The 27,015-nt window shown below is 43.4% G+C and overlaps 1 protein-coding gene across 1 annotated transcript in view; it reads right to left on the minus strand.

The window, feature by feature from the left end:
• LOC309569034 (IgGFc-binding protein-like) overlaps positions 1 to 27,015 on the minus strand; it is a gene marked incomplete at both ends in the record, with an annotated part of 181,502 nt that overhangs the window by 41,711 nt on the left and 112,776 nt on the right. Inside the window, 8 exons of the mRNA XM_082274795.1 lie at positions 1,279 to 1,491; positions 4,865 to 5,441; positions 8,485 to 9,059; positions 15,173 to 15,746; positions 15,936 to 16,064; positions 18,873 to 19,474; positions 24,145 to 24,712; positions 25,509 to 25,891. Of these exons, the coding sequence (XP_082130921.1) occupies positions 1,279 to 1,491; positions 4,865 to 5,441; positions 8,485 to 9,059; positions 15,173 to 15,746; positions 15,936 to 16,064; positions 18,873 to 19,474; positions 24,145 to 24,712; positions 25,509 to 25,891 (3,621 nt within the window). The remainder of the gene's footprint in view (positions 1 to 1,278; positions 1,492 to 4,864; positions 5,442 to 8,484; positions 9,060 to 15,172; positions 15,747 to 15,935; positions 16,065 to 18,872; positions 19,475 to 24,144; positions 24,713 to 25,508; positions 25,892 to 27,015) is intronic.

The raw sequence follows: 27,015 nt of genomic DNA on the forward strand, positions 1-27,015 counted from the left end.
GCACTGATTACTGCAGTAATGTCACTGGTAACCCCAAAAGTGTCAAAAATATCAGTCAAGGGTCCGATCTGTCCGCCGCAATGTCGCAGTACCGAAAAAAAAAATTGCAGATCGCCGCCATTACGCGTTAAACAAAAAACACCAAAAACGACAAAAATCTATCCCTTTGTTAGTAAACGCGATAACCAATCAAAATACGCTTTTTGCGATTTTTTTTTACCAAACATATGTAGCATAAAACAAATTGGCCGAAAATGTTAAAAAATTTTGATTTTTAAATTTTTTTGGGGGGAATTTCATAATATAAAAAAATTTGAAAAATATTGTTATTTTTGCAAAATTGACGCTCTTTTTTTGTTTATAGCGCATGATCAAAAAATCGCACAGGTGATCAAATACCACCAAAAGAAAGCTCTGTTTGTGGAAAAAAAAGGACGTCAAATTTGTTTAGGTACAGCGTTGCACGACCGCGCAATTGTCCGTTAAAGTCACGCAGTAAAAAATCACAAAAAACCCCCTGGTCTTTTAGCAGCCAAATCCTCCGGGGCTTAAGTGGTTAAGTGTATTTTGTAAAATGTTAATAAAGCATATTTTTATAATACCTTTTCATTTTTTGACCACTCACTTTGCTGCCTAAAAACCCACTGGGGGTGGATACTTCGGTATCAATTGTTTTCCAGTAACTTTTTTTGGGTGAGCAGCCACTCCATTTGCCAGTGTTGTACCCCTACTATAGTAAATTCATCCCTAAGTGATCCTAAAGGCTGTTATTTAAAAAGAAAAATTACCAAACATGTTATATTTACCTGCTCTGTGTAATGGTTTTTGCACAGAGCAGCCCCAATCCTTTTCTTTTTGGGTCCCCCTCCAGCTGTCCTGGCTCCTCTCCCCTGCTGAGTGCTCCCAGTAGCAAGCCTCTTGCTATGGGGGCACTCGAGCAGGCATGCTCCTGTGCCACGCTCCTGTAAATAGATATTGCTCATTCACGTACAGAGCGTGGCTCAGTCCCACCTCTGCTCTCTTCTCATTGATTTACTAGCTGGGATTGACAACAGAAGGAGCCAATGGCTCCCGCTGCTGTGTGAGCCAATGAGGAGAGAGAGACCTGGGAGAGCCACTGCTCTCACGCACATTGCTGGATTGAGATGGGGCTCAGGTAAAAATAAGCGGGGGGCTGCACCCAGATGTTTTTTTACCTTCATGCATATAGTAAAACCTTGAGCCTTTAGAACCATTTTAGAGCTACCCTCTATCTAGTCACATGGTCAACCCCCCTACCTGTTATACAAACCTTGTAGTAAATTCCATTTTCAAAGCAGCCACACTTGTCCTTCGGAACATAACCTTTCCCATCAAAGAAGTAGCCTTCATTACATGAGCATCCCTCGGAACAATAGGAAGGCAGCTTGTCTGAGTCAGTAAATATGGCACAATGTATGGCAACGACATCAGAACAAAGATCATATCGGCTGTTGGGTGGACAGTGGATGGCTATTTAAAACAAAAATCAACAGAAAACACAAAGTTTTAAGTTCAAATTTTTAAAGCTGAACTCCAAGAAAACAAAGATCCTTCCTTTCAGTGGGGCTACCCCGGCACTGCAAGGATAAAATGCTTGTTGCTTGTACTCTCCTTTGTGGAGGGTACCGGGAAATACATTTTTACTTACCTGATCCATTGCACCCGCAGGATCCCTCCATGAAGCTAGGGAGGCTCCCTCCATCTCTTGTCCCCAATATTTTATCTGGTGCATGCCCTAGGCCCCATAACCCAGCATTGGATGTGAGGACACTAAGGGGCAGTCCACATATCAGAGCGTAGCGGAATAGGAAAGTGTCAGGTAAGGAAACTGATTTTTCCAGTACCCTAGACATGAACAACCACATAACCATTGCATTGCGGGGACTTTTTTTCCCCGGAGATAAGTCTTCATTTGAAAAAAAAAAATCAAACTGTCATAGTAAAGAAAAAATGCACAAAAAGGAACTCATTAAGCATAGACCCTTACCCTATACGCTTACGCCATTTGAAAGCATCTGTAGGGCACAGCCCCACTCGCCGGGACTTATATCCCTTCTATATGCCTCCATTATCGCCTGCGATACACCCCCCTTCACGGCCTATCATTCTAACTGGGAACTTGAACTGGGGGGCGGTTTAGACAGGGAAGATTGGCAGCACATGACGGCGGCTCTCTCTAAGTGTTCCCGTAATGTCTTGATTCTGGAAAATGCATATAAGGTATTTTACCGATGGTACTATACTCCGGCCAGACTGGCTAAATTTATACCCGCCTATTCCCCCCTGTGCTTCCGAGGATGCGCTCAGGAGGGGACTATGGCACATATTTGGTGGACATGTCCCAGAGTGCGCAGACTGTGGATTAGGATTTATGCCTTGCTCCGTAATATTTTTCAAGTCACCCTGAAGAAGGACCCGTATGAGGCTCTCTTGTGTAAGCCTATACCTGATTTGACTCGTGCACAGCGACAGTTGGCTCAGCACTTGTTTACGGCTACGAAGTTGACCATTGCCCGATCTTGGAAGACCCCGTTGCTTAGTTTTGAGGCGGCAAAAAAACGTATGAATGATATTCTTGTTAACAAAAAGTTGACTGCGATAGTTTCTGACACTCACGCCAAGTTTCTCAAGGTATGGGACCCCTGGATCTCGACAGTGGCCCCTTCCAGATTCCAGACCACCCTTCTCTCTCTCTAAATGCCTCCTGGGCGCGCACCCCGCAGTACCTACTCCCCCCTCCCCCCTCCCTTTTCCCCCTCTTTTATTTAGCTTCTCTCTTTGTCGTCTCTCTTATTGTTTGTCCTACCTTTCCACTCTTTCCCCCTTTTTTTCCTTTTCTTTGTCTCGTACTGATGTATCCCTCTCTGGATTGGTACTCTCAGGCCCAGCCTTTGTTTGCTCGTTGGAACATAATGAACCTTTTCCTGACGATGTTTATTGTTTGGACCGTGCTGTTTCCCGGTTGGCGCACGTACTGTGTCTGTAACATGTTCTGCCAATGTCTATTTCTCTGCGTTCCAGTTTTTTTTATCTAATTGTACACATGTATCGTGTTTTGGATGTATGTTACTGCTCTTATTTTCAAAATAAAACTTTTGTATAAGAAAAATGCACAAAAAGGTGTTGAGGATTTGACTACTCCTGGCTCTAAGCGATTAGTGGAAAAAATCATCATCAGGTACGGAAAATGAGGACAGCGACGATTCTGATGTCTCTTTCTGGCACATCGCTCCGTTGGAAATTCTGAAGAATCATATGATATTCTTCCCAAATTCCACAAGCGATGTGCCAAAAAGAGACATCAGAATCGTCGCTGTCGTCACTTTCCGTACCTGATGACCAATTTTCCCACCAATCGCTATCGCTCAGTTCTTCAAGTAACTCCGTTTCGCTGTCGCTGTTTTCCAGTTCTTTTAAAAGCGCTTTTGCGCAGAAAGAACGCTTTTTGGACTCCTTGGTTGTTCTCTATTTTCCAGGCACAAAGCACTGGAAAAGCACAGGCAGGGCACTGGAAAAGTCACCAGGTGAAATCCTGTGGTGAAATGGGATGATACAGGGTAATCCATTAGGATCACAGCTTTCTATCATCTCATTTGGTGTATTTACATTTTTGAATTTGCCGCCGGTTCCACCCCCCCTGCGTCGCAACGCTCGCAGGAAAGGGAACCGGAAGACAGGTGCCGGCATCGGCCGAGCACAGAATGGGAGGACAGCGGAAGGACGGCGGGGGAGGACAGCAGGGAAGGACAGCGGGAGGATGGTGGGGGAGGACGGCGGGGGGGACAGCGGGGAGGAGGGTGGGGAAGGACGGTGGGGCAGGATGGTGGGGGAGGACGGCGGGGGAGAATGGCAGGGAAGGACGGCAGGGAGGACGGCGGGGAAGGGCGGCGGGGGAGGATGGCGAGGGAGGACGGCAGGGGAGGGCAGCGGGGGAGGATAGCGGGGGAGGACAGCGGGGAGGACAGTGGGGAAGGACAGTGGGGAGGACGGTGGGGGGGGCTTTAGGGAGGATGGCAGGGAAGTACGGCGGGGAGGACGGTGGGGGAGGACGGCGGGGGGGGCGGCGGGAAGGAGGGTGGGGAAGGACAGCGGGGAGGACTTCAGGGCAGGACGGCGAGGAGGACGGCGGGGAGGACGGCGGGGAGGACAGTGGGGAGGACGGCGGGAGGAGGACAGTGGGGAGGACAGCAGGGGAAGGACGGCGAGGAGGATGGTGGGGAAGGACGGCAGGGGAGGACCAGGGGAAGTACGGCGGGGAAGTACGGTGGGGAGGACGGCTGGGGAGGACGGCGGGGAGGATGGTGGGGGAGAACTGCGGGGAAGGACGGTGGGGAAGATGGCAGGGGAGGATGGTGGGGGGAGGACAGTGGGGAGGACGGTGGGGAAGGGCGGCGGGGAGGACGGTGGGGGATGACGGTGGGGAAGTACGGTGGGGGAGGATGGCAGGGGGGACCGCGGGGAGAATGGTGGGGAAGGACGGCAGGGGAGGACGGAAGGGAAGGACGCAGGGGAGGACGGCTGGGGAGGACGGTGGGGAGGACGGTGGGGGAGAAAGGCGGGGAAGGATGGTGGGGAGGATGGCAGGGGAGGATGGCGGGGGGAGGACAGTGGGGAGGACGGTGGGGAAGGACGGCGGGGGAGGACAGCGGGGGATCGCAGGGGAAGGTGAGTTTTAAAATGTAAAACAACAGATTTCCATGCAAAAGAAGTACCGCTTTTAGCACAGAAATCCTGACATAATCAGACCGCCAGGGAGGTTAACAACCAGTTTGCATTTTTCCTAACCGTATTTTATATAAATACTTTTTTCATGTATGTTTTTTTTTTAATGCATTTTACTTACGGCAGAAGATTTCCGTCCTCCATTCCTGAATGACGACAGAGGCGACTTGACACGCTGATACATAACCCTGAATACTGTGGCACAGAACGGTTAGGTCTCCCAGACTGGAACACATGTCCAACACACAATTGTCAAAAAACCTATCGGGACTTATAACAGGAAAGCAAGGACTTAATGCCGGGGAGGATTTTAGGAAGCCGCAATATGAATCGGACTTGAATTCTTCTTGCGTTTCCATGTCACAAACAGGACACTCGTTTCCAGGTTTACCGCATCCATGGTCACACTCCTCCCCAGGAACCGGCACCTTCCAGGATGCTGCAAAGCTAACGGCCTCTGGGGCCATGGTCTTGTCTGGTAGCTCATAGTCATCCGTCTTTTCACCATTGTAATTGCCACATAAACCGCTTAACTGTCCCTTGTAATTCCCAGAAACCGTGACCACCAAACTAAAGACCAAGTCATAGCTGAGCTTAAGGCCAAAATTTGTATCAAGGATTACTTGGTTGCCGTGCTGATAGGCTATGATCTTGCCGTTTTCTAAATTTATTGGTAGATTGTGCCAAATGCCGTTGACCTAAGGGAAACATTTCAGCAGAATGTAGCGCATTGGTTAGTATAGACAGAGCCAAAAAATTGAAAAATTGAAGTTTTAGATACGGAATAATATTTTTTCAATTCTAATAAAACAAAGTCGGCTGCACCAAACCCATTTCATCTGTGTATGTAATTAATGCATTGAATCCCCACATAAAATCTATCAGGGACCCCGAAAGTGGGATTTTCCTTCAAGAACCTCTGACCCCATCCTCTCTTTCCAAATGACCTTTACGAAGGTGTCACTCTCTTGCAATGAGCCCACCTAGCTAATCAACCATGTAAAGGTAACACCATCATTTAACCCTTTCACATCTAAGGGTAAAATAAATCTAAATGACTAAGCAATTTTGCAACTTTGACATGTGTTAGTAAAACTGTACATATCATACTTAGGATATCCAGGTGAATTGTGCCTTGTTGAGCTTTCTATTGATGGTAAATGGTAACTGATATATTCTGATTATTATTTTTTATTATCAAAGGAAAACTGCACCAAAATAGTAAAAAAAAAAAAAAAAAAAATTATATATATATATATATATATATATGTGTATATGTATATGTATATGTATATGTGTATATATATATATATATATATATATATATATATATATATATATATATGTGTGTGTATATGTGTGTGTATATGTGTATATATATAAGGAAAACTGCACCAAAATAGTAAAAAAAAAAAAAAAAATTAATATATATATATATATATATGTATATGTATATGTATATATATATATATATATATATATATATATATATATGTGTGTGTATATGTGTATATATATATATATATATATATATACTGTATATATATATATATATATATATATATATATATATTTTTAGTTTAGCTGTTTATTTCTTGCTATTATCATAATTTACCACTAAAGAACAACTCAAAATAAATTCTCCTGCTCCTGACGATTGCAGCAGTACCACATATGTGTATGTGAGTTGTTGTTTGTACCCATAGTACAGCCTAGAAACGATGGTACACATTTTTTTAACCTGCCTAAAACACACTGACACTAACTGACACTGATATTAATTAAAAAAAAAAAAATATTTTTTAATTCTACCGAAAGTATGCTGACCATGACCTTTGGCCCCCAACCTTCACCTTTGACCCTGACCTTGACCCTAACACTAACCCTGGCAAACCTTGATCTTGTTTTTTTATTCTTCATTTTTAATTTTTATTTGATTTTTTTTTTTTTTCGTATACATTTTTTTTATCCTGCCTAAAACACACTGACACTGATACTAATTTAAAAAAACATATATTTTTTAATTCTACCCAAAGTATGCTGACCATGACCTTTGGCCCCGACCTTCACTTTTGACCCTGACCTTGACCCTAACACTAACCCTGGCAAACCTTGATCTTGTTTTTTTTTTTTTTATTTATTATTCTTTATTTTTAATTTTTATTTGATTTTTTATGCATTTTTTTTATCCTGCCTAAAACACACTGACACTGATACTGACACTAACTAACACTGATACTAATTTTAAAAAATATATATTTTTTAATACTACCCAAAGTATGCTGACCGTGACCTTTGGCCCCCAACCTTCACATTTGACCCTGACCTTGACCCTAACACTAACCCTGGCAAACCTTGATCTTGTTTTCTATATTTTGTATTCTTTATTTTTAACTTTTATTTGATTCTTTTTTTTTTTTTTTTATTTGTATGCATTTTTCTTTTTTATTCTGCCTAAAACACACTAACACTGATACTGCCACTAATTGACACTGATACTAATTTAAAAAAAATATATTTTTTAATTCTACCCAAAGTATGCTGACCATGACCTTTGGCCCCGACCTTCACCTTTGACCCTGACCTTGACCCTAACACTAACCCTGGCAAACCTTGATCTTATATATTTTTTTTTTTATTATTCTTTATTTTTTATTTGATTCTTTTTTTTTTTTTGTATGCATTTTTTTTGTCCTGCCTAAAACACACTGACACTGACACTAACCAATTACCAATTTAAAAAAAAAAAAAAATTTAAATTCTACCCAAAGAATGCTGATTATGACCTTTTGCCCCGACCTTCACCTTTGACCCTGACCTTGACCCTAACACTAACCCTGGCAAACCTTAATCTTTTTTTTTATTCTTCATTTTTAATTTTTATTTGATTTTTTCTTCTGCATTCTTTATATCCTGCCTAAAACACACTGACACTGATACGAATTTTAAAATTAATTCTACCCAAAGTATGCTGACCATGACCTTTGGCCTCAACCTTCACCTTTGACCCTGACCTTGACCCTAAGACCCCATTCACACTAACGCGACTTGTCAGGCGACTTGGTCACCTGAGAAGTCGCGGTGGGTCGCTCGCCATTGAATAGTACAGGACCCGTTCTATAAGGAGCGACACAAGTCGCTCCGACTTTGAAAAAGGGTCCTGTACTACTTTGGGGCGACCTGGAGGCGACTTGCATTGACTTCAATTATATAAAGTCCGTGCATGTCGCGCCAAGGTCGCCCCAGCAAGTCGTGTCGCCCCTATGTGAATGGGCTCTTACACTAACCCTGGCAAACCTTAATCTTTTTTTTATTCTTTATTTATTTATTTTTTTTATTCTTTATTTATTATTTATTTTTTTTGTATACAAAAAAAACAGAACTAGTGTCCACATTGGAAGATTTCCCTTCTAATACTTTCTGGGGACAACCCAAAATTCGGGATCTTCTTTTTACTTTCATTTTTAACAATAGTGGTAAACAGGACAAATAGAGAGGGTGTATCTAGCTAATGGGGGCACAGACAGCAATGAAAACTGACAGGGGTTCTAATTAGGGATAGACCGATTATCGGCAAAGCCGATATATCGAGGGCTGATCTGCACTTTCCCCGATATATCGGAATCGGCCCCTGAGGTTACCGATATTGCTGATATTTTGGGAAAGTGCTGTACTGGTATACTTTAAACAAAATAAAAACTTGTGATGGTCTTTAAACTGTTGAGGTTCACTCTACTTTACCTTAATTCTTTCATTCATGTCGTGTTGGAGAGATACAATGTAATCATAAATGGATACAGCAACCAATGCTTTCCCCAGTTTCTCATTTTTCACAGTGATGACAAAGGGTATTAAATTGGGATTGAAAGTCTTGGCTTGGACAAGAACGTAGGTGCAGGTGCCATAAAGATCAAAAGCTAGCCCATCAAAAGACATAAAGTGGGAACCACCGAATACGGAACACTCAGCTGATCGAATTGGTTGGCACTTCATGACTCCGTCGATGACGGTGCACTCCTCGTTTGGCTCACAGGAGAAAGGCTCACAACTAATCTCCCCATTCTCTGTACAGCTGCACAGCTGGGTGCAAAAATCTTTGACAAAAGTTGTATTAAGCTTGTAAAAGATGTCCTCATGAGCGCAGCCGCACTGGGCGATAGGGACACAGACATCACCACCAAGAATGAAGCCATCATCGCAGACGCAACCCTCAGAACACGTTGGGTCGCAATCTGGCGGTGAAGAAAGAGTAAAACATGTTGGGGAGCATCCAGATGCACAGATGTCATAGTGACTTTTTGGACCACATTTTGGACCTAAAAAAAAAATAAAACCACAAGAGAAATTCAATGTCCTACAGTGAAATGTTTCTTCCTGACAAAGAAAAATATACATTGACGGGTCTTGGTTTTGCAAGTCATTTGTTTTATTGAAAGGACCGAGGTGAATATATTTCTGCTGTTAGATTTCCTCCTTATGGTGGCCATACACTAGCAGAAAAATCGGCCGTGTGAGTTTTCTAAAATCGAACGATTTATCAGAATGGCAATAGATACTACCATCATGGAACGATCAAATTTCGAAAGATAAACGTTCCGTGAACATAAATTAACCATTTTATCGTTAGTTTTTGTGAAAAGGGAAATTACGACATGAAAGTGACCTCTACATGTAACTTCCGGGTTATACTCACTCTCATTTCTGGAACGATTGGTGTGTTTGTTGAAGAACCTTCTTTCCTGAAACTTTAACAATGGATCAACTGAATGAGAGTACCATTGCCATAGCAATGCTTGGAGTAATTTGGAGTTACTGACATCCGCACAAATGCCCCAGTTTTACGTATGTTGTCCCACCGTTTCTACATCTCACTATGCTTCCCCTCCGATATTCAGTTCAATGTACGCCACTAAATCCTTCAAAAGTGTTCTGAGTTTATTTTTAACCACTTTAAGTCCGGAAGGATTTGCCCCCCCCCCTTAATGACCAGGCCCTATTTTGCGATTCGGTTCATAAAAGGACTTTAACCACTTTTGGATCAGAAGATTTTCCCCCTTAACCACTTTACCACCGGAGGATTTTCCTGCTTTACGTCCAGGCCACTTTTTGTGATTCCGCACTGTGCGACTTTAACTGACAATTGCGCGGTCATGCAACGCCGTACCCAAACAAAATTTACGTCCTTTTTTTCCCACAAACAGAGCTTTCTTTTGGTGGTATTTGATCACCTGTGCAATTTTCATTTTTTGCGATATTAATAAAAAAAAGCGACGATTTTGAAAAAATAACAATATTTTTCTACTTTGACAGTTAAAAAATATCCAATATATTAAATTTTTGTCATATATTTAGGCCAAAATGTATTTAGCTGCATGTCTTTGACAAAAAAAAGTCCTCAATGAGCGTATTTTTAACTGCTTTAAGACCGGAAGATTTTACCCCATTCCTGACCAGGCCATATTTTGCGATTCGGCACTGCGTTACTTTAACGGACAATTGCGCGGTCGTGCGACGCTGTACCCAAATAAAATTGACGTCCGTTTTTTCCCATAAATAGAGATTTCTTTTGGTGGTATTTGATCACCTCTGCGATTTTTATTTTTTGCAGTTTAAACAAAAAAATAGCAACAATTTTGAAAAAAAAAAAATAATAACAATATTTTTCACATTCTGCTATATAACATTCCCCCCCAAAATAATTTAAAAATCAAAATGTTTTAACATTTTAGGCCAATTTGTTTTCTGCTACATATTTTTGGTAAAAAAAAAATCACAATAAGCGTATTTTGATTGGTTTGCGCAAAAGTTATCGTGTCTACTAACTACGGGAAAGATTTATGTCATTTTTATTGTTTTTTTTTTTACTAGTAATAGTGGCGATCTGAAATTTTATGGGGGACTGCGACATTGCGGCGCACAGCTCGGACCCCTAACTGCCATTTTTGACACTTTTGGGGGTACCAGTGACATTACTACAGTAATCAGTGCTAAAAATATGTACTGTTACTGTAATAATGACACTGGCAGGGAACGGGGTTAACAGTATAGGTGATCAAAGGGGTTAAATGTGACCCTAGGGGAGTGATTCTAACTGTGGGGGGGCGTGGCTTCTGAGATGACCATAGAGACATGTGACCCTATATAGAAGGATCACATGAGCTCTGTGATCCTTTCAGGGAGAAGGACGGTCGGCTGTGTTTACAACAGCCGACCGTCCTTCTCTCTCAGCAGGGAGCAGAGCCACCTGACACGTGCATCGGCTTCCCCGTTGATGATCGGATCAGACTCGGATGGTGCAGTACGTTCAATTTATTAAAAAGAAAGGCCTTGGAAAACGTCCTTGTGAAGACGAAACGCGTCAGACACGCCCGCACGTAGACACGCCCACAGCCACGGCCATCTTGACTATCATGTTCTGTATCATCTGCTGACATGTGAGTTTTTTACTTTACATCTTTTTAATAAATTGAACGTACTGCACCATCCGAGTCTTCCTTGTTCTTTGGAGGTATATTTCTATTGTCCCTGCCGAGGAGCTTGAGAGGTGTGGAGGTGACTGGAGACACTACTTTTCACGGACCAAGTGCCATTATCCACCGGAGGTATCATATACCTAGAGGTCCTCATCTCGATATATGCTCGTTTGACCTCTCCTAAACAGGGGTCAAACATTCCGGTAAGGAGACATCCCTATTAGAGCACGCGGTGTTGCACTGTTTGAAAAGACAAACTTGGTGTTGGAATTCCTTTTCTTTTTCATCATTAATTATCATCTATGTATATGGACTTTTTGGACTCTCTTCATATCAACTTATGACTTATATGTTTGCATTTTGGCGCTGAACACTTTTGCTATTTATTTTCTAAGGTCTGATCTTACCCATGTACTGACTGCCTCTAGTGACTAAGCACAGCTACTCCTACTCCATAATGTATGGTCAAAATCTCGGGAATCAAGTCAGCAATATGGGGAAAGAAATCAATGTATGGATGTGGAATGGGACAAACATAGGTAAAGTTCTTTAGTCCAGCAGGCAGTGCTAGTTGAGATTTTAGCAGATTAAAAATGTTATATGCATAAACAGAAGATAGGAGCTCATTTTATTTTTGGCAGATCAACAGGTTCTTTACTTAGCAATTGTTGAAGGGATAAAACTTGGAAAATTGTGCATGTATTGCAAGTTTGCCCTGACATATACTTTAAGAACTTAGGATGGCGTACGTCCGAGAGTACTCAAGGAACTCAGTAAAGTTATATCTAGACCACTGTTCCTGATCTTTGCTGACAGTATTAGGACAGGAGATGTACCAGGGGATTGGAAGAAAGCAAACGTGATTCTGATATTCAAAAAGGGCCAGAGGCATATCCCAGGAAATTATAGGCCTGTCAGTCTGACATCAGTAGTATGTAAACTACTGGAGGGGATGATAAGGGACTATATTGTAGAGTTTGCTAAAGACAACAACATCATCAGCAGTAATCAGCACGGGTTTACAAATGGGCGTTCTTGTCAAACCAATCTCTTATCATTCTACGAGGAGGTGAGCTCTGAGCTAGATAGGGGGAGACCAGTGGATGTGGTGTACCTGGATTTCGCTAAGGCGTTTGATACAGTTCCCCACAAGCACTTTATTTATAAAATAAGGTCTGCAGGTATCGACAGCAGGGTTTGCTCTTGGATACGGAACTGGCTAAAAGGCCGTGTCCAAAGGGTGGTAATAAACAGCGCATACTCAGACTGGTCTGAGGTAGTAAGCGGGGTCCCCCAAGGCTCAGTCCTGGGACCAACGTTGTTCAATTTCATAAACAGCATTGAGGACGGGATCAGTAGTTCGTTATCAGTTTTTGCAGATGACACAAAATTAGGCAGGGCAATAACTGCACAGCATGAAGCAGATATCCTACAGAATGACCTGGACAAAATAATGGAGTGGGCAACGACATGGCAAATGAGGTTTAACGTGGAGCAGTGTAAGGTGTTGCACTTGGGGACTAAAAACATAAAAGCACAATACACGTTAGGAGGGGAACCCTTGGGGGAATCAAAAATGGAGAAGGATCTGGGAGTCTTGGTTGATGATAGATTAGGCAACAGCATGCAATGTCAAGCGGCAGCTGCCAAAGCCAGCAGAATATTAGCATGCATAAAGAAAGGGATGTATTCCAGAGATAAGACTATAATCCTTCCACTTTATAAAACTCTGGTCCGACCGCATCTGGAGTATTCTGTCCAGTTCTGGTCGCCAGTCCTCAGGAGGGATGTGTTGGAGCTGGAGAGAGTCCAGAGAAGGGCAACTAAACTGATTAGGGGGTTGGAGGACCTTAATTATGAAGAGCGTCTGCAATCGCTCAATTTATTCTCCCTGGAGAAGAGACGTCTGAGGGGGGACATGATAGCAATTTACAAATATCTTAATGGGGATCTCAGCTTAGAAAAAAAGCTGTTCATTCGAAGGGATTGCATGATGACTCGAGGGCATACAATGCGATTAGAGGAGAAGCGTTTTAACCTCAGGCAACGAGGGGGGTTCTTTACTGTTAGGGCTACAAGATTGTGGAATTCTCTACCACAAGATGTGGTTTCTGCAGGAAGTATGGTGGCTTTCAAAAGACTCTTAGACTTACAGTGGGTACGGAAAGTATTCAGACCCCCTTAAATTTTTCACTCTTTGTTATATTGCAGCCATTTGCTAAAATCATTTAGGTTCATTCTTCTTCCTCATGAATGTACACATAGCACCCCATACTGACAGAAAAACACAGAATTGTTGACATTGTTGCAGATTTACTAAAAAAGAAAAACTGAAATATCACATGGTCTTAAGTATTCAGACCCTTTGCTCAGTATTTAGTAGAAGCCCACTTTTGATCTAATACAGCCAGGAGTCTTTTTGGGAAAGATGCAACAAGTCTTTCACACCTGGATTTGGGGATCCTCTGCCATTCCTCCTTGCAGATCCTCTCCAGTTCTGTCAGGTTGGATGGTAAACGTTGGTGGACAGCCATTTTAAGGTCTCTCCAGAGATGCTCAATTGGGTTTAAGTCAGGGCTCTGGCTGGGCCATTCAAGAACAGTCACGGAGTTGTTGTGAAGCCACTCCTTCGTTATTTTAGCTGTGTGCTTAGGGTCATTGTCTTGTTGGAAGGTAAACCTTCGGCCCAGTCTGAGGTCCAGAGCACTCTGGAGAAGGTTTTTGTCCAGGATATCCCTGTACTTGGCCGCATTCATCTTTCCCTCGATTGTAACCAGTCGTCCTGTCCCTGCAGCTGAAAAACACCCCCACAGCATGATGCTGCCACCACCATGCTTCACTGTTGGGACTGTATTGGACAGGTGATGAGCAGTGCCTGGTTTTCTCCACACATACCGCTTAGAATTAAGGCCAAAAAGTTCTATTTTGGTCTCATCAGACCAGAGAATCTTATTTCTCACCATCTTGGAGTCCTTCAGGTGTTTTTTAGCAAACTCCATGCGGGCTTTCATGTGTCTTACACTGAGGAGAGGCTTCCGTCGGGCCACTCTGCCATAAAGCCCCGATTGGTGGAGGGCTGCAGTGATGGTTGACTTTCTACAACTTTCTCCCATCTCCTGACTGCATCTCTGGAGCTCAGCCACAGTGATCTTTGGGTTCTTCTTTACCTCTCTCACCAGGGCTCTTCTCCCCCGATAGCTCAGTTTGGCCGGACGGCCAGGTCTAGGAAGGGTTCTGGTCGTCCCAAACGTCTTCCATTTGAGGATTATGGAGGCCACTGTGCTCTTAGGAACCTTAAGTGCAGCAGAAATCTTTTTGTAACCTTGGACAGATCTGTGCCTTGCCACAATTCTGTCTCTGAGCTCTTCAGGCAGTTCCTTTGACCTTATGATTCCCATTTGCTCTGACATGCATTGTGATCTGGAAGGTCTTATATAGACAGGTGTGTGGCTTTCCTAATCAAGTCCAATCAGTATAATCAAACACAGTTGGACTCAAATGAAGGTGTAGAACCATCTCAAGGATGATCAGAAGAAATGGAAAGCACCTAAGTTAAATATATGAGTGTCACAGCAAAGGGTCTGAATACTTAGGACCATGTGATATTTCAGTTTTTCTTTTTTAATAAATATGCAACAATGTCAACAATTCTGTGTTTTTCCGTCAATATGGGGAGCTGTGTGTACATTCATGAGGAAGAAGAATGAACTTAAATGATTTTAGCAAATGGCTGCAATATAACAAAGAGTGAAAAATTTAAGGGGGTCTGAATACTTTCCGTACCCACTGTACATCTCAAGGATCAGGACATTAAGGGCTATGTGAGATGATTACGGCCACACACACCTATACAAGTTGAACTGGATGGACTATTGTCTTTATTCAACCTCACCTACTATGTAACTATGTAACTATGTAACATATTCCATAAAAGTATATAATAGTATTAAACTTACTGCAAAAATTGTCTGATCTCCATGGGTATACATGAGCTCCAGCATCTTGACAAGACAAGACATAACTGGCTATGACCTTGCACAAGACATCTTGTTGTCCCTTGTAGAAGCAAGCATCAAACACGCAGTCTTCAAAACTATCTTCCGGGACTAACACTTTATGGCAGGCACGAAAAGGCCCATCCTTATCTAGTAGGACACCACAACCAGATTTACTCCTGCGGTACTCTTTTTCCAAATCTGCCTTTTTAGGGCAGCGGGCCTTATCATCTTCAGTACACCCATGCACGTTTTGTACTTTCCAGCTTTGTCCAAAGATTGTTGGATTGGCAGCGATCTGACCATCCTTCATAATAAACTCCTTTCCCTTTGAACCATTAAAGTTGCCACACAGACCACAAAGCTTTCCAGCATAGGTGCCTGGAACTTTGACAGCAACTCGACTGTCCCAGTTGAAGTAGACCTTTAAACCAAATCTTGTCTGGAGAAGAGCATTAGAGGATGCTCGATATACGGACACCGTGTCCGTACCTTTGTCAACAGCAAAAGGGAGGTTGATCAAAAGCCCGTTCACCTGTAATAGATATAGAAGAAATTACAACACATTTCCCGGTTCAATATTTTTATTGGAAAGGAGTTATACGAGTTGGTCAAAGGATCTAAATTTGGTTATTCCTGATAAACAATGGAAAAAGGCATGCCTTCTAGAACACAAATGCTCCTTGAGTATGAAAACGCATGAGACAGAGTATAAGCTTCTCACCCAGTGGTACATAACACCTGATAAGATTAACAAATGGTCCCGAGCACCCCAGACGGTGCCAGGCTGACAAAGGTACACTCCTCCATATCTGGTGGCATTGTCCTGCTCTGTCTTCATACTGGGCCAAGTCTAGAGACAGCATATCTCAAATTACGGAAACAAAATTGAAATAAGAGGCATCATGCTGCCTCCAATTTTTCAATTGAAAAAAACAGAAATTCCTTATCGAGGCATTTACTCAATGCAGCTAAGTCGATCATACCGACAATGTGGAAATCTACCTGTAATGGAACCGAAGCCCACACTGTACTTGTGGACTTCCATCAGTATACAGCTTCCTCACAGTCGTGAACATAGATATCAGATTTTCCAGCCGCCCCCATACAGAGCTAGCCGACACCTTACTGTATATACTCGAGTATAAGCCGAGTTTTTCAGCATGTCACTGGCTAGAGTGTCTTTTTAAAAATGGCGCCGCTCGGCGCCGACGTGTCACTGCACATGTGCCGCATGCCCAGGAATAGCCGAACGTGTTTGGCCTTTCCCGAGCATCGGCGGCGCATTTGCGGTGACGTATTGGCAGCGCCGGGTGGCGTGATTTTTAAATCGAAGACGGCACCTCGCCGACAGGTAAGTGATACTCCTCCGCAGCCCCTGTATTTCCTCATGCAGTGCTGCGGGCATGGTACAGGACATTCCTCTGTACCATGCCCGCAGCACTGCATCTCCTGTGCCATGCCTGTACATACTGTGCCATGCCTGTACTTACTGTGCCATGCCTATACCTACTGTGCCATGCCTGTACATACTGTGCCATGCCTGTACTAACTGTTCCATGCCTGTACTTACTGTACCATGCCTATACCTACTGTGCCATGCCTGTACATACATGCCTGTACTTACTGTGCCATGCCTATACCTACTGTGCCATGCCTGTACCTACTGTGCCATGCCTGTACATACTGTGCCATGCCTGTACTTACTGTGCCATGCCTATACCATGACCTGTGCTATGCCATGCCTGTACCATGACCTGTGCTATGCCATGCCTGTACCATGACCTGTGACATGCCTGTACCATGACCTGTGCCATGCCTATACCATCACCTGTGCCATGCCTGTACCATCACCTGTGCCCTGACCTGTGCCGTGCCCTTACCATGACCTGTGCAATGCCTGTACTATGGCCTGCTCCATCTCCTGTACCATGCCCGCAGCCCCTGTTTTGTGTCTCGTGGTGGTCCAGTTGGCTCCAGTAGCTGCTGCATTTCCCACCCTATGCTTATACTCGAGTCAATAAGTTTTCCCACTTTTTTTGTGGTAAAAGTAGGGGTCTTGGCTTATATTCGGGTCGGCTTATGCTCGAGTATATTCGGTAGCTTGTACTGGAATCTTCTGTTTATTAAACAGTCACACAGAATTGATATACAGCATGGACCTCCCCCTCCTGATCAGATTACCACACATAGGTCAGCGGTTCCCTGATTACATTATCATATGCAGATGAAATTGTATACAGAAATAGAATTAACCTGAACTAATTATCTAGCCATCTGGACAGAAACAATATGAAAGTTCATTAACATTTAACAATGGGACAGACAGGCTTAACAGAATCCACATCACATCTCAATACACAAACAATAGGGAGAGCCTGTCTCTGCCATTGAAGTACAATGCACATTAGCATAAGTGCAAATACAGACCCCATTTGGAGCAATCCAAGCCATATTCTCAGTGTCCATTAAGTATCTGTCTTTCACTCCCAGTGACGGTGAGTACCGTCACACCACCCGAGCCCCCACTATACAGGAGTGGCTACACAGAGTGTAGATCTGCAAAATGGAAGAAACCTTAGCCCAAGAAAATTACAGGGTCGAAAGTTTCCACAAAACTTGGACCCCTTGGTTCACTTTTCGATTTCTCGGATGCATACACTTCCCTTTTCCCACATACTTCTTGAAACTGGACCTCACAATGGGCATTCTTTTCTAAAGTACTAATCTACATCTGAACCGGACGATTATGTAAGCTGTTCTCTGTATACGACCCCCCTCGTAGGGAAGAAGATTAATATTCTACCTCCTCTACTCTTTCTCTCTCAACACCCTACCCTTTCTATGTATTCTTTTTTTTTTTTTTTTTCTTTACTTCTTTTTCTTACTCATTCAAGTTACTTAATAATATACATCGCAATTGTTTATGTTTGAGCATCATTAGGATCCAATATGACTAACAGGATTGAGTCCTAATGCTTCCATTTAGCCCAGCGTTTCTCAACCTTTTCAACACAGAGGAACCCTTGAAATAAATTTCTGGTCTCGGGGAACCCCTGCTAAAAATTCAAAATCTACAAATCCTGATACATTAGTGTGACAGTCAGTGGGAAGAATTCTCTTTACTCGTGTCATCATTGGGAAGAATTACCCCCCTTACAGATAGCTAAAAGGAACAATGGTGTCATTGGAAACTTATCTGAGAGGCAGAAATTGCCTATTGCTCAGGGAACCCCTAGCAACCTCAGGAGGAACCCTAGGTTTAGCCTACCTGCTAGGAACCCCTAACAACCTCAGGAGGAACCCTGAGCAACCTCAGGACAAACCCTGATTTAGCCTATCCAGTCATACCGCTGCTTACCTATCTATCCCAACACCTAAACCATTGTACTGTAACAGTGAAGATCTATATAGTACTTGCCTAGAGTAAATATATATATATTGGTTCATATAGAGTGAATTTATCTTACTGGTTCATTGACTATTTCAACTTACCTGTTACTATGTTTATTTGTGACCTCTATTGTCGTCCCTTGTGGACCATGTCGTTTTTTCTTATAATCTTTTAATAAACTGACTAATGTAAAAAAAAAAAAATAACTAAATAAATAAATAAAAAATCCACTTCATGTATGGAATGAGAAAGTATTTGAGAACTTACCAGAATCTTGCCTGGATGACGTCGACTGATTATCACAGAAAGATCATATATGAACACTCGTACTTCAGCAGAGTAAGAGACCAATCTATTAGCTCTGTTTTCATTTTGGACATGGACTTGGAAGTTCACCAGATCTCCATTGTTGTTACAGAGTCCCGCGAGCAGGTAGACACAGGTGCCCTGGAAGTCATATTTCACACCGTCGAAGGTCTGATAGTGTGGATCCCCTGATGCTATGCAAGTACCATCAAAGTTGGAATAACAGTCTTGGATCCCATTGACCACAGTACAGGTCTCAGTAGGCTTACATTTAGTGTTTTTACAATCCACTTTCTTGGTGTTCGGGTTACAAATACATTGCTCCTCACACTTGTCGTCCCTCCAAAATTTTTCATTTGGGGCATAAACTTTTCCTTCAAAGATGCAGCCACACTCGGCTTTGGGTATGCATTTTCCTCCATCCAGCACAAATCCATCATTACATTGGCAGGTCTCGATGCAAGATGAGGAACAGGATGATGGCTTGATGGAGGCATCATTGCATGTTGGGTTACAAGCTTCACCACACTGTTTGTATTGACTGTTGGCAGGACACTGTAAAGCTAAGAGCAAAATATGTAAGGGTAACGTAAGTAAGGAGGAATAATAGAGAAAAGTAAATTTTTCATACCTTCTGTTGTTGCCTGCTTAATTTTGGTCAGGATCTCATGAAGTCAGAGGCGTAACTAGAACCTTCAGGGCCCCGGTGCAAGAAACCATAAAGAGCCCCCTGGACCCCTTCCCTTCAAGCCTGGGGCTCTTCCCACTGATCCTAGGGCCCTTCACTTTCATTGCCGTGCCCTTTATTACGGTCCCGCAGCGAGACCCTTTCTCAAGTTCTGCAGTGGATCCCCTTCCTGCCATCTTGGGACCTCCCCCACGGTGGTGGAATGCCAGGGCCCGGTCACAAGTGTGACCATTGCGATCCTGGAAGTTCACCCACTGGTGTCAGTAGTTTTTATTTTTTGGTATTTTAATTGTATTCTTTTTTATCATTTTATTTTATTTTTTTTCAATGTCACTGACTGTGACTCTGTCCATTCAGAAAAGGAAGGAGCTGGTAAATTCCATATTTACCGACCCCTTCCTGGTTCTCTATTGTGATCCCCTGCATTAGCCAGCAGGAGAGGGGAGGGAGCTCAGTGTGTGGGGGGGACCAGGGGAGCTCACAGGGGCCCAGAGACAGCAGAACACAAGTGAACTGGATAGGAGGGGCGGCGGGGGCAGCATGCAGAGGAACCAATCTCCTCCATTTTCCTCTTGCAGCTAAAGGAGGAAAAAGGAGGACAGTGATTTCTCTACATGCTGCCCTCGCCACCCCTCCTATCCAGGTGTACATGGAAGCTGCACAGGCCCCCTGGAGCATGGGGCCCGGTTGCAATTGCAACCCATGCAACCCCTGTAGTTATGCCCCTGCATGAAGTAATAAATACAGAAAAATAATTTTTCAAATCAGGACAGCACTGGCATCTCAGGTTTTCTCTGATGTGCACTTTTCACCAAATCTATCCTATATTTTTCCTGCTCACCCTTTTACTGGCATATCACCAACACATACTGTAGCATGCTATTATCCTCCTGGTCAGACCTATAGTGCTCCAACCAGCAAAGCTCACACTGGATCAACAACGGGTATAGGATTGTGTATATGGGATTGTATGGTTGGGTTTTCAATACTGTTTTTTGTTTTTTTTGGTTGAACACCAATGGACTTGTGTCTTTTTTCAACCTGTCTAACTATGTTACTATGTAACTTCCTGATGATTGCAACACTGTAGGTCTGACTCATTCTGAGGTGTCTCGGACCACAATGGAGACACCTCTGTTTTCACGCAGAGCACAACAGTCTGTTTCTAGATCTTACTGCTGAAGATATGAGCTTTTACTGGGTCTATGGAAGGTTTATAAAAAGACTAACAGTGGGACGCATATTGCATACTATTTTGAACCTGATTTAGCTTTATATAAATTGAAGAACAGCTGCAATTTGGCTTTTATTATTAAATAATATTAGGTAAGTGTTCCCTTTAAACTTTAAAGCATTAAAATCAGCACAAGGGACATAATTACAGTCCATAGGATGTGGTTCTTGTGCTGATGCCTCTTCAGTTAAGTGAAATCCTCCTCTAACAATGATGATCCCCCGTCCCCACCTTTGCTGTCATAATCACTTGGGGTAGAGGTGGTTAATAGAACTGTGGGAGTTGAAACCAGGGGCTGACTGGCAACTTTAGGCCCAGGGGGCAAGTACATTTCAGAGGCCCATGGTACAGCGACTCGGCCCCTTCCCACTCTACCTCTTTCCAGCCTCCTTCTGACCCCCATTCCAGGCTGAAGCTCGGCTCCAGGTACTCTCTACCCAACGGCCGAATCCGGGTTCCCAACCTGGCCAGTAGGGGGTGGTTGGGGGGAGCTGGGACAGCTCAGTTGTGGCTGGCCGGAGGAGAGTCTCCAATGGGGCATGGAATCAGCCTCTGCTCGGACACAGTTTACACCATCCATGCTGGGGGGGGGCTGCGCTTTGTCCTTGTCTTCATCCTGCACTCAATAGGTCAGCAGCGGGGACTTCTTACTTCTCTTCACCAGGGATCATTTCGGCATGTCTGTGGCAGAAGCTGTGCAGTCTATTTGCAGGGCATCAGAGTGGCCCAGGGGGCAATTGCCCCCCTGCCCTCTGGCCCAGTCCTCCCCTGGTTGCAGCAGGCCCTTATCAAGAGTGCCCGACTATGCCAGCCCTTTCCTCCCCAGCCCCTGCATTTATAAAAGCCATACTATAGCTTCTATGAATGAAACATGATCTCTGAATGGAGGAGGTGCACCTTTCAATCATCCACCCATCCTCCATTCATAAATTGTTTTTTTATTAATAGAAGTTGTATTACAGGCTTCTATGAATGGAGCAGCGGGGCAGAAAGGGGAGGAATAGTCAGGCACTCTTGATGAGAGGTGATCTAATCTTTCCTTACTTGTTTGGTGTCCTAGCAGCAGGCGGATTATCTAAAGGGGAAGGCCCGTTGTTTTGGGACTGCCAGAGCCCATCCATTGCTGAACTGCAAACAGCCAAGAATAACCATAGGAGGGAAGCCGCATCCCATATATATGAAGAGGTGTTTGGAGGAGGGGGGCATAACTTATTATTTAATTTTCCCCATAAAATAATCAAACTGTTCACTTTTCAAAATCCTCAAACTTATAGGATCAGCTAACTGATCTCTCGCCCGCTCTTGACAAGGGTCATTTTCTGTTGTGGCGTGACGTTGCCCCTGTGCATAAAGTAATCTCTATAAAGCAGCCATTCTCAACCAGGGTTCCTCCTAAGGTTGCTGAGGCTTCCTTGACCTGTGACTGTTTGACCTCCTATTTTAAGATATCTCTATAGTTCTGGGGTCAATACCACTTGGTAGAGTTAGTTGCATGAAGCCAAAAATCTTTTTAGCCGTCCATAGGGATTGCATTTGACCATGACTGTAAGGGCTGCCTTATTCCCCATGACCACATATGTAAGAGGCATTTTTTTTCACTAACCACCAATGAATTGCTTTTAGCAAGGGTTCCTCAAGACCTGAAAATGATTTCAAGTGTTCCTCTGATGTAAAAAGGTTGAGATAAACTGTTATAAAGACATGATTTGACCAGTTTAGTGTGGGGGAACTCAATTGCCCTGCACTGAGCCCTGACCTCATCCCTACTGAACACTTTAGGGAAAAACTGGGACTCCTATTGCAAGCCAGGTCTTCTTGTCCAATGGTTATTCCTTGGTCCTTTAGGCCAAATGCTTCCAAATTTTCAGAGATGTACTCCAAAATTTTGTGGAAAGCCTTCCCAAAAGAGTGGACTGGGAGTGGGGGATGGGCAACATTGTCTACTCTATATTATTACCCCATGGTTTTGGAATGGCACGTTTGACAAGCTTATGCATAGATGGTCAGGCATCATATGTGGTCAGAAGAAGAAGAATGAAATATATTATATATATATATATATATATATATATATATATATATATATATATATATATATACACATATATATACATATATATATATATATATATATATATATATATACATACATACACTATATTACCAAAGGTATTGGGACGCCTGTCTTTACACACACATGAATGTTAATGCCATCCCAGTCTTAGTCCTTAGGGTTCAATATTAAGTTGGCCCGCCCTTTGCAGCTATAACAGCTTCAACTCTTCTGAGAAGGCTGTCCACAAGGTTTAGGAGTGTCTATGGGAAGGTTTGATCTTTCTTCCAGAAGCACATTGGTGAGGTTAGGCATTGATGTTGAAGAGAATGTCTGGCTTGCAGTCTCCACTCTAATTCATTTCAAAGGTGTTCTATCAGGTTGAGGTCAATACTCTGTGCAGACCAGTCAAGTTCCTCCACGTTAAACTCTCTCATTCATGTCTTTATGGACCTTGGTTTGTGCACTGGTCCAAATCATTTGGTGGAGGGGGGATTATGGTGTGGGGTTGTTTTCCAAGGGTTGGGCTTGGCCCCTTAGTTCCAGTGAAGGGAACTTTTAAGGCATCAGCATACCAAGACATTTTACACAATTTCATGCTCCCAACTGTGTGGGAATGGTTTTGGGATGGCCCCTTCCTGTTCCAACATGACTGTGCACCAGTGCACAAACCATGGTCCATAAAGACATGGATGAGTGAGTTTGGGGTGGGGGAACTTGAGTGGCCTGCACAGAGTTCTAAGCTCAACCCGATAGAACACCTTTGGGATGAATTAAAGGGCAGACTGTGAGCCAGGCCTTCTCATGCAACATTAGTGTCTGACCTCACAAATGCGCTTCTGGAAGAATGATCAAACATTCCCATAGACACTCCTAAACCTTGTGGACAGCCTTCCCAGAAGAGTTGAAGCTGTTATAGCTGCAAAGGGTGGGCCAACTCAATATTGAACCCTACGGACTAAGACTGGGATACCATTAAAGTTCATGTGTGTGTAAAGGCAGGTGTCCCAATATGTTTGACAATATAGAGTATATATATATATATATATATATATATATATATATATACTTTTGTGCAACTTATAAAAGTTGTGGTGTCTGCAGGGTTATCAAGCTATAAAAAAAAAAGCAAAGGGAGTAAAGTGTCGATTTATAAAGCAATACATATACACAATTACCAAGGTTTTGGGTCCTGTTTGTAATAACAACCTTGTTATATTTAAAAAGAAGAGGTAATCTTTGTCCAGTTAATACTTACAACATCCTGCCAGTGCTCTCCAGTCCCCAATCTCAATGTTATTTCTTTGGCATATGGAGGCGTATGTTGCCAGACTCTGACATAAAAGTTTCTTTGAACCTCCATTCATGCACACATCATATACACAATTGTCTACAAAAAATGTTGGGTCTATTGTTGCATGACACTGGTTGAATGGGCCGCCCTCTGCAGAAATAAGACCACATTTATGATCATCCAAAAAGCTGTTCTTAAAGGCCAGTGGGCAGAGTTTGCATTCTCCATTGCAATCGTGCCAACAAGAGTTATCTCCATCGTTCACTTTCCAACTTTTGCCAAAATCAGCCGAACTGGTTGCCCGAGTGCCAGATGGTTTGGCAAAGTCATCTGAAGGATCCTCATTGTAGTTGCCGCACATTCCACACACATTCTGAAAATAGCTGCTGGAAATGTATACATATAACATGGAATTCCAGTCATACAGCACCTTTAATTTGAATTCAGTCACAATTTTCAAGAAATTTCCAGACTGGAAAATTTGGATTTTATTATTGAGAATTAAAGGGAGCCGTTGACGTTTATTATTCACCTAGCACAAAAGAAAGAGAAGAAAAAGAGTATGTTTTTTTCCAAATAAAACCAATGCTGATACAATATATCACCAAAAGTGTGTGGATACCCCTCCATAAAAGCATGGTTTGACCAGTTTGGTGTGGAGGAACGTGGTTGCCCAGCACATAGCCCCAACCTTAGTAAACACCTTAAAGCCCCGTACACACGCAACGAATATCGGCCGACCGATCGTCCGTCTTTTGTCCAGAGTGGGGTTTTGTTGGTTGGAATGTGCCTAGACTGCACACGAATTTTCTCGGCCAACAAAATTCTACTTCAGAAGTGATGTCATGTGTTGGTTTGCTTTCTTTGTGTTCTTTATTCACTGAGCATGCCCAGACTTGCTCATCAGATTTTTCCCTGTCGAAATCTGTACTGACTGCACGAAAATCGGCCGTTCTGTTGACGGCCAACAAAAATTTTATAGTTTGCACACCAGATTTTTTTCAGCCGAAAAGTCAGAGTTGGTTGTCGGAAGCATCATACTAACAAGCCGAAAATCGGCAGATCGGACGTTGGACGAAAATTCCCTGCCAATTTTCGACGCGTGTGTACTGGGCTTTAGGATGTTGCCATCCAATATTCCCACAGACACTCTTCAAAATCTGGTGGGAAGTCTTGCCAGAAGAGTGGAGTCTGTTATAGTAAAGGGGTGGCTATTTCCATATGGTCCATGGTTTTGAATGGAATTTCCAACAATCTCATTTATGTGTCATGGTAAGGAGTCTGCAAACGTTTGACCACTTTGGTTATGCATAAGCTTGGTTACTTACCTTTACAAACCCAATGTCATTTCTCACCACATTTATAACAACATTTTGATTATCTTGAGGGTATAAGATCTTGACAGTGACATGACTGACGTAGGAAACTCGAGTGTTGCCTCGATTTTCATTTTTGGCCTCAATACTAAAATTGGTAAGGCTGTTGTCATTGCCACAGGTCTTGACAATTGTGTAGGTGCAGGTGCCTTGGAAGTCATAAAAGCGACCATCAAAGGTCTTATAATGAGGATCACCGACTGCATGACAATTGGCTTCAGAAATCGCCAAACAAGTAGGTAATTCATTGAGCATTTGGCAATTTTCTCTGGCTCCACATCGTACATCACTGCAGGTTGGCTTTGGAGAGTCCATGGCAGGTGGTTCCTGTATTCCTGAAGATTAAACATTTGATATGATGAATATATCTTTTCTTGCTGAACAGATTAAAAAAACTTGTAACAAAATATAATAATGCAATTATTATTATGACTTTGTGATTTAAAAATATCGGTTTAGTTTTAACAGTTTTGGCCAACAAGAACTGTGTCCCAATGAACTCTGTCTGAATCTGACCCAGAGAATGATTAAGGCTAATTAATTCCCTAGGTAATGAAGCAGCTCAGCCTACCCCCAACTCTAATTTTACCTTTACATTAATAAGAATTGTAATAGGTACAGAGAAGTTGTCAGGGTCCGGACTGGTAGCAGGAGCTGTGCAGAGAGTGGATCCGCTGTGTCAGTGAGGGATTGGCGTGGACCGTACCGGAGGATCGGTTCTAAGTAGTTACTGGTTTTCACCAGAGCCCGCCGCAAGGCGGGATGGGCTTGCTGCGGCGGTAACTACCAGGTCGTGTCCTCTGGTAGCGGCTCAACCTCACTGACTGCTGATATAGGCGTAGTACAAAAGGGACAGGCAGAGGCATAGTCAGACGTAGCAAAGGTCAGGGCAGGCAGCACAGGTTCAGAGGCGATAATCGCTAGCAAAGGGTTCGGCAACAGACAAGGGATAATACAAATAACGCTTTCACTAAGGCAACAAAGATCCGGAAAGGGCAGGAAGGGGCAGGTCGCTTATATAAGAAACAGGAAACAGGAAACATGACACAGGAAACAGGAAGGGAGGTTTGGACCAGGCACCATTACTGGTGCACTGGCCCCTTAAATTTCAAACAGCCGGCGTGCGCGCGCCCTATAGTGCAGGGGGCGCGCGCGCCGGGAACCAAGTGAGCGGGGAGCGGAGGAGGGAGCCGGAGCGGGTACAGGTGAGTGGATCTGGAACGAACGCCTCGAGCGCTCCGGTCCAGAAGCAGGGACCGGAGTGCTCAGCGTTACAGAAGTCACCTTCATTTGCATTGTCTATGCCAACATGCCCCCAAAAATAACCAACTGCATACAGCAGGGGTGCCCAACCGCTGGCCCACGGACCACGTGCCCTCTGAGGTGGCCTGTGACCTCCTGCTCTGGGAGAATGTTTTTGTCAGGAAAGGAATCACCATTCAGCAACAATAGAACGCCG

Source organism: Pelophylax lessonae, assembly GCF_965119305.1.
Source record: "Pelophylax lessonae genome assembly, chromosome: 12".
NCBI lineage: Eukaryota > Metazoa > Chordata > Amphibia > Anura > Ranidae > Pelophylax > Pelophylax lessonae.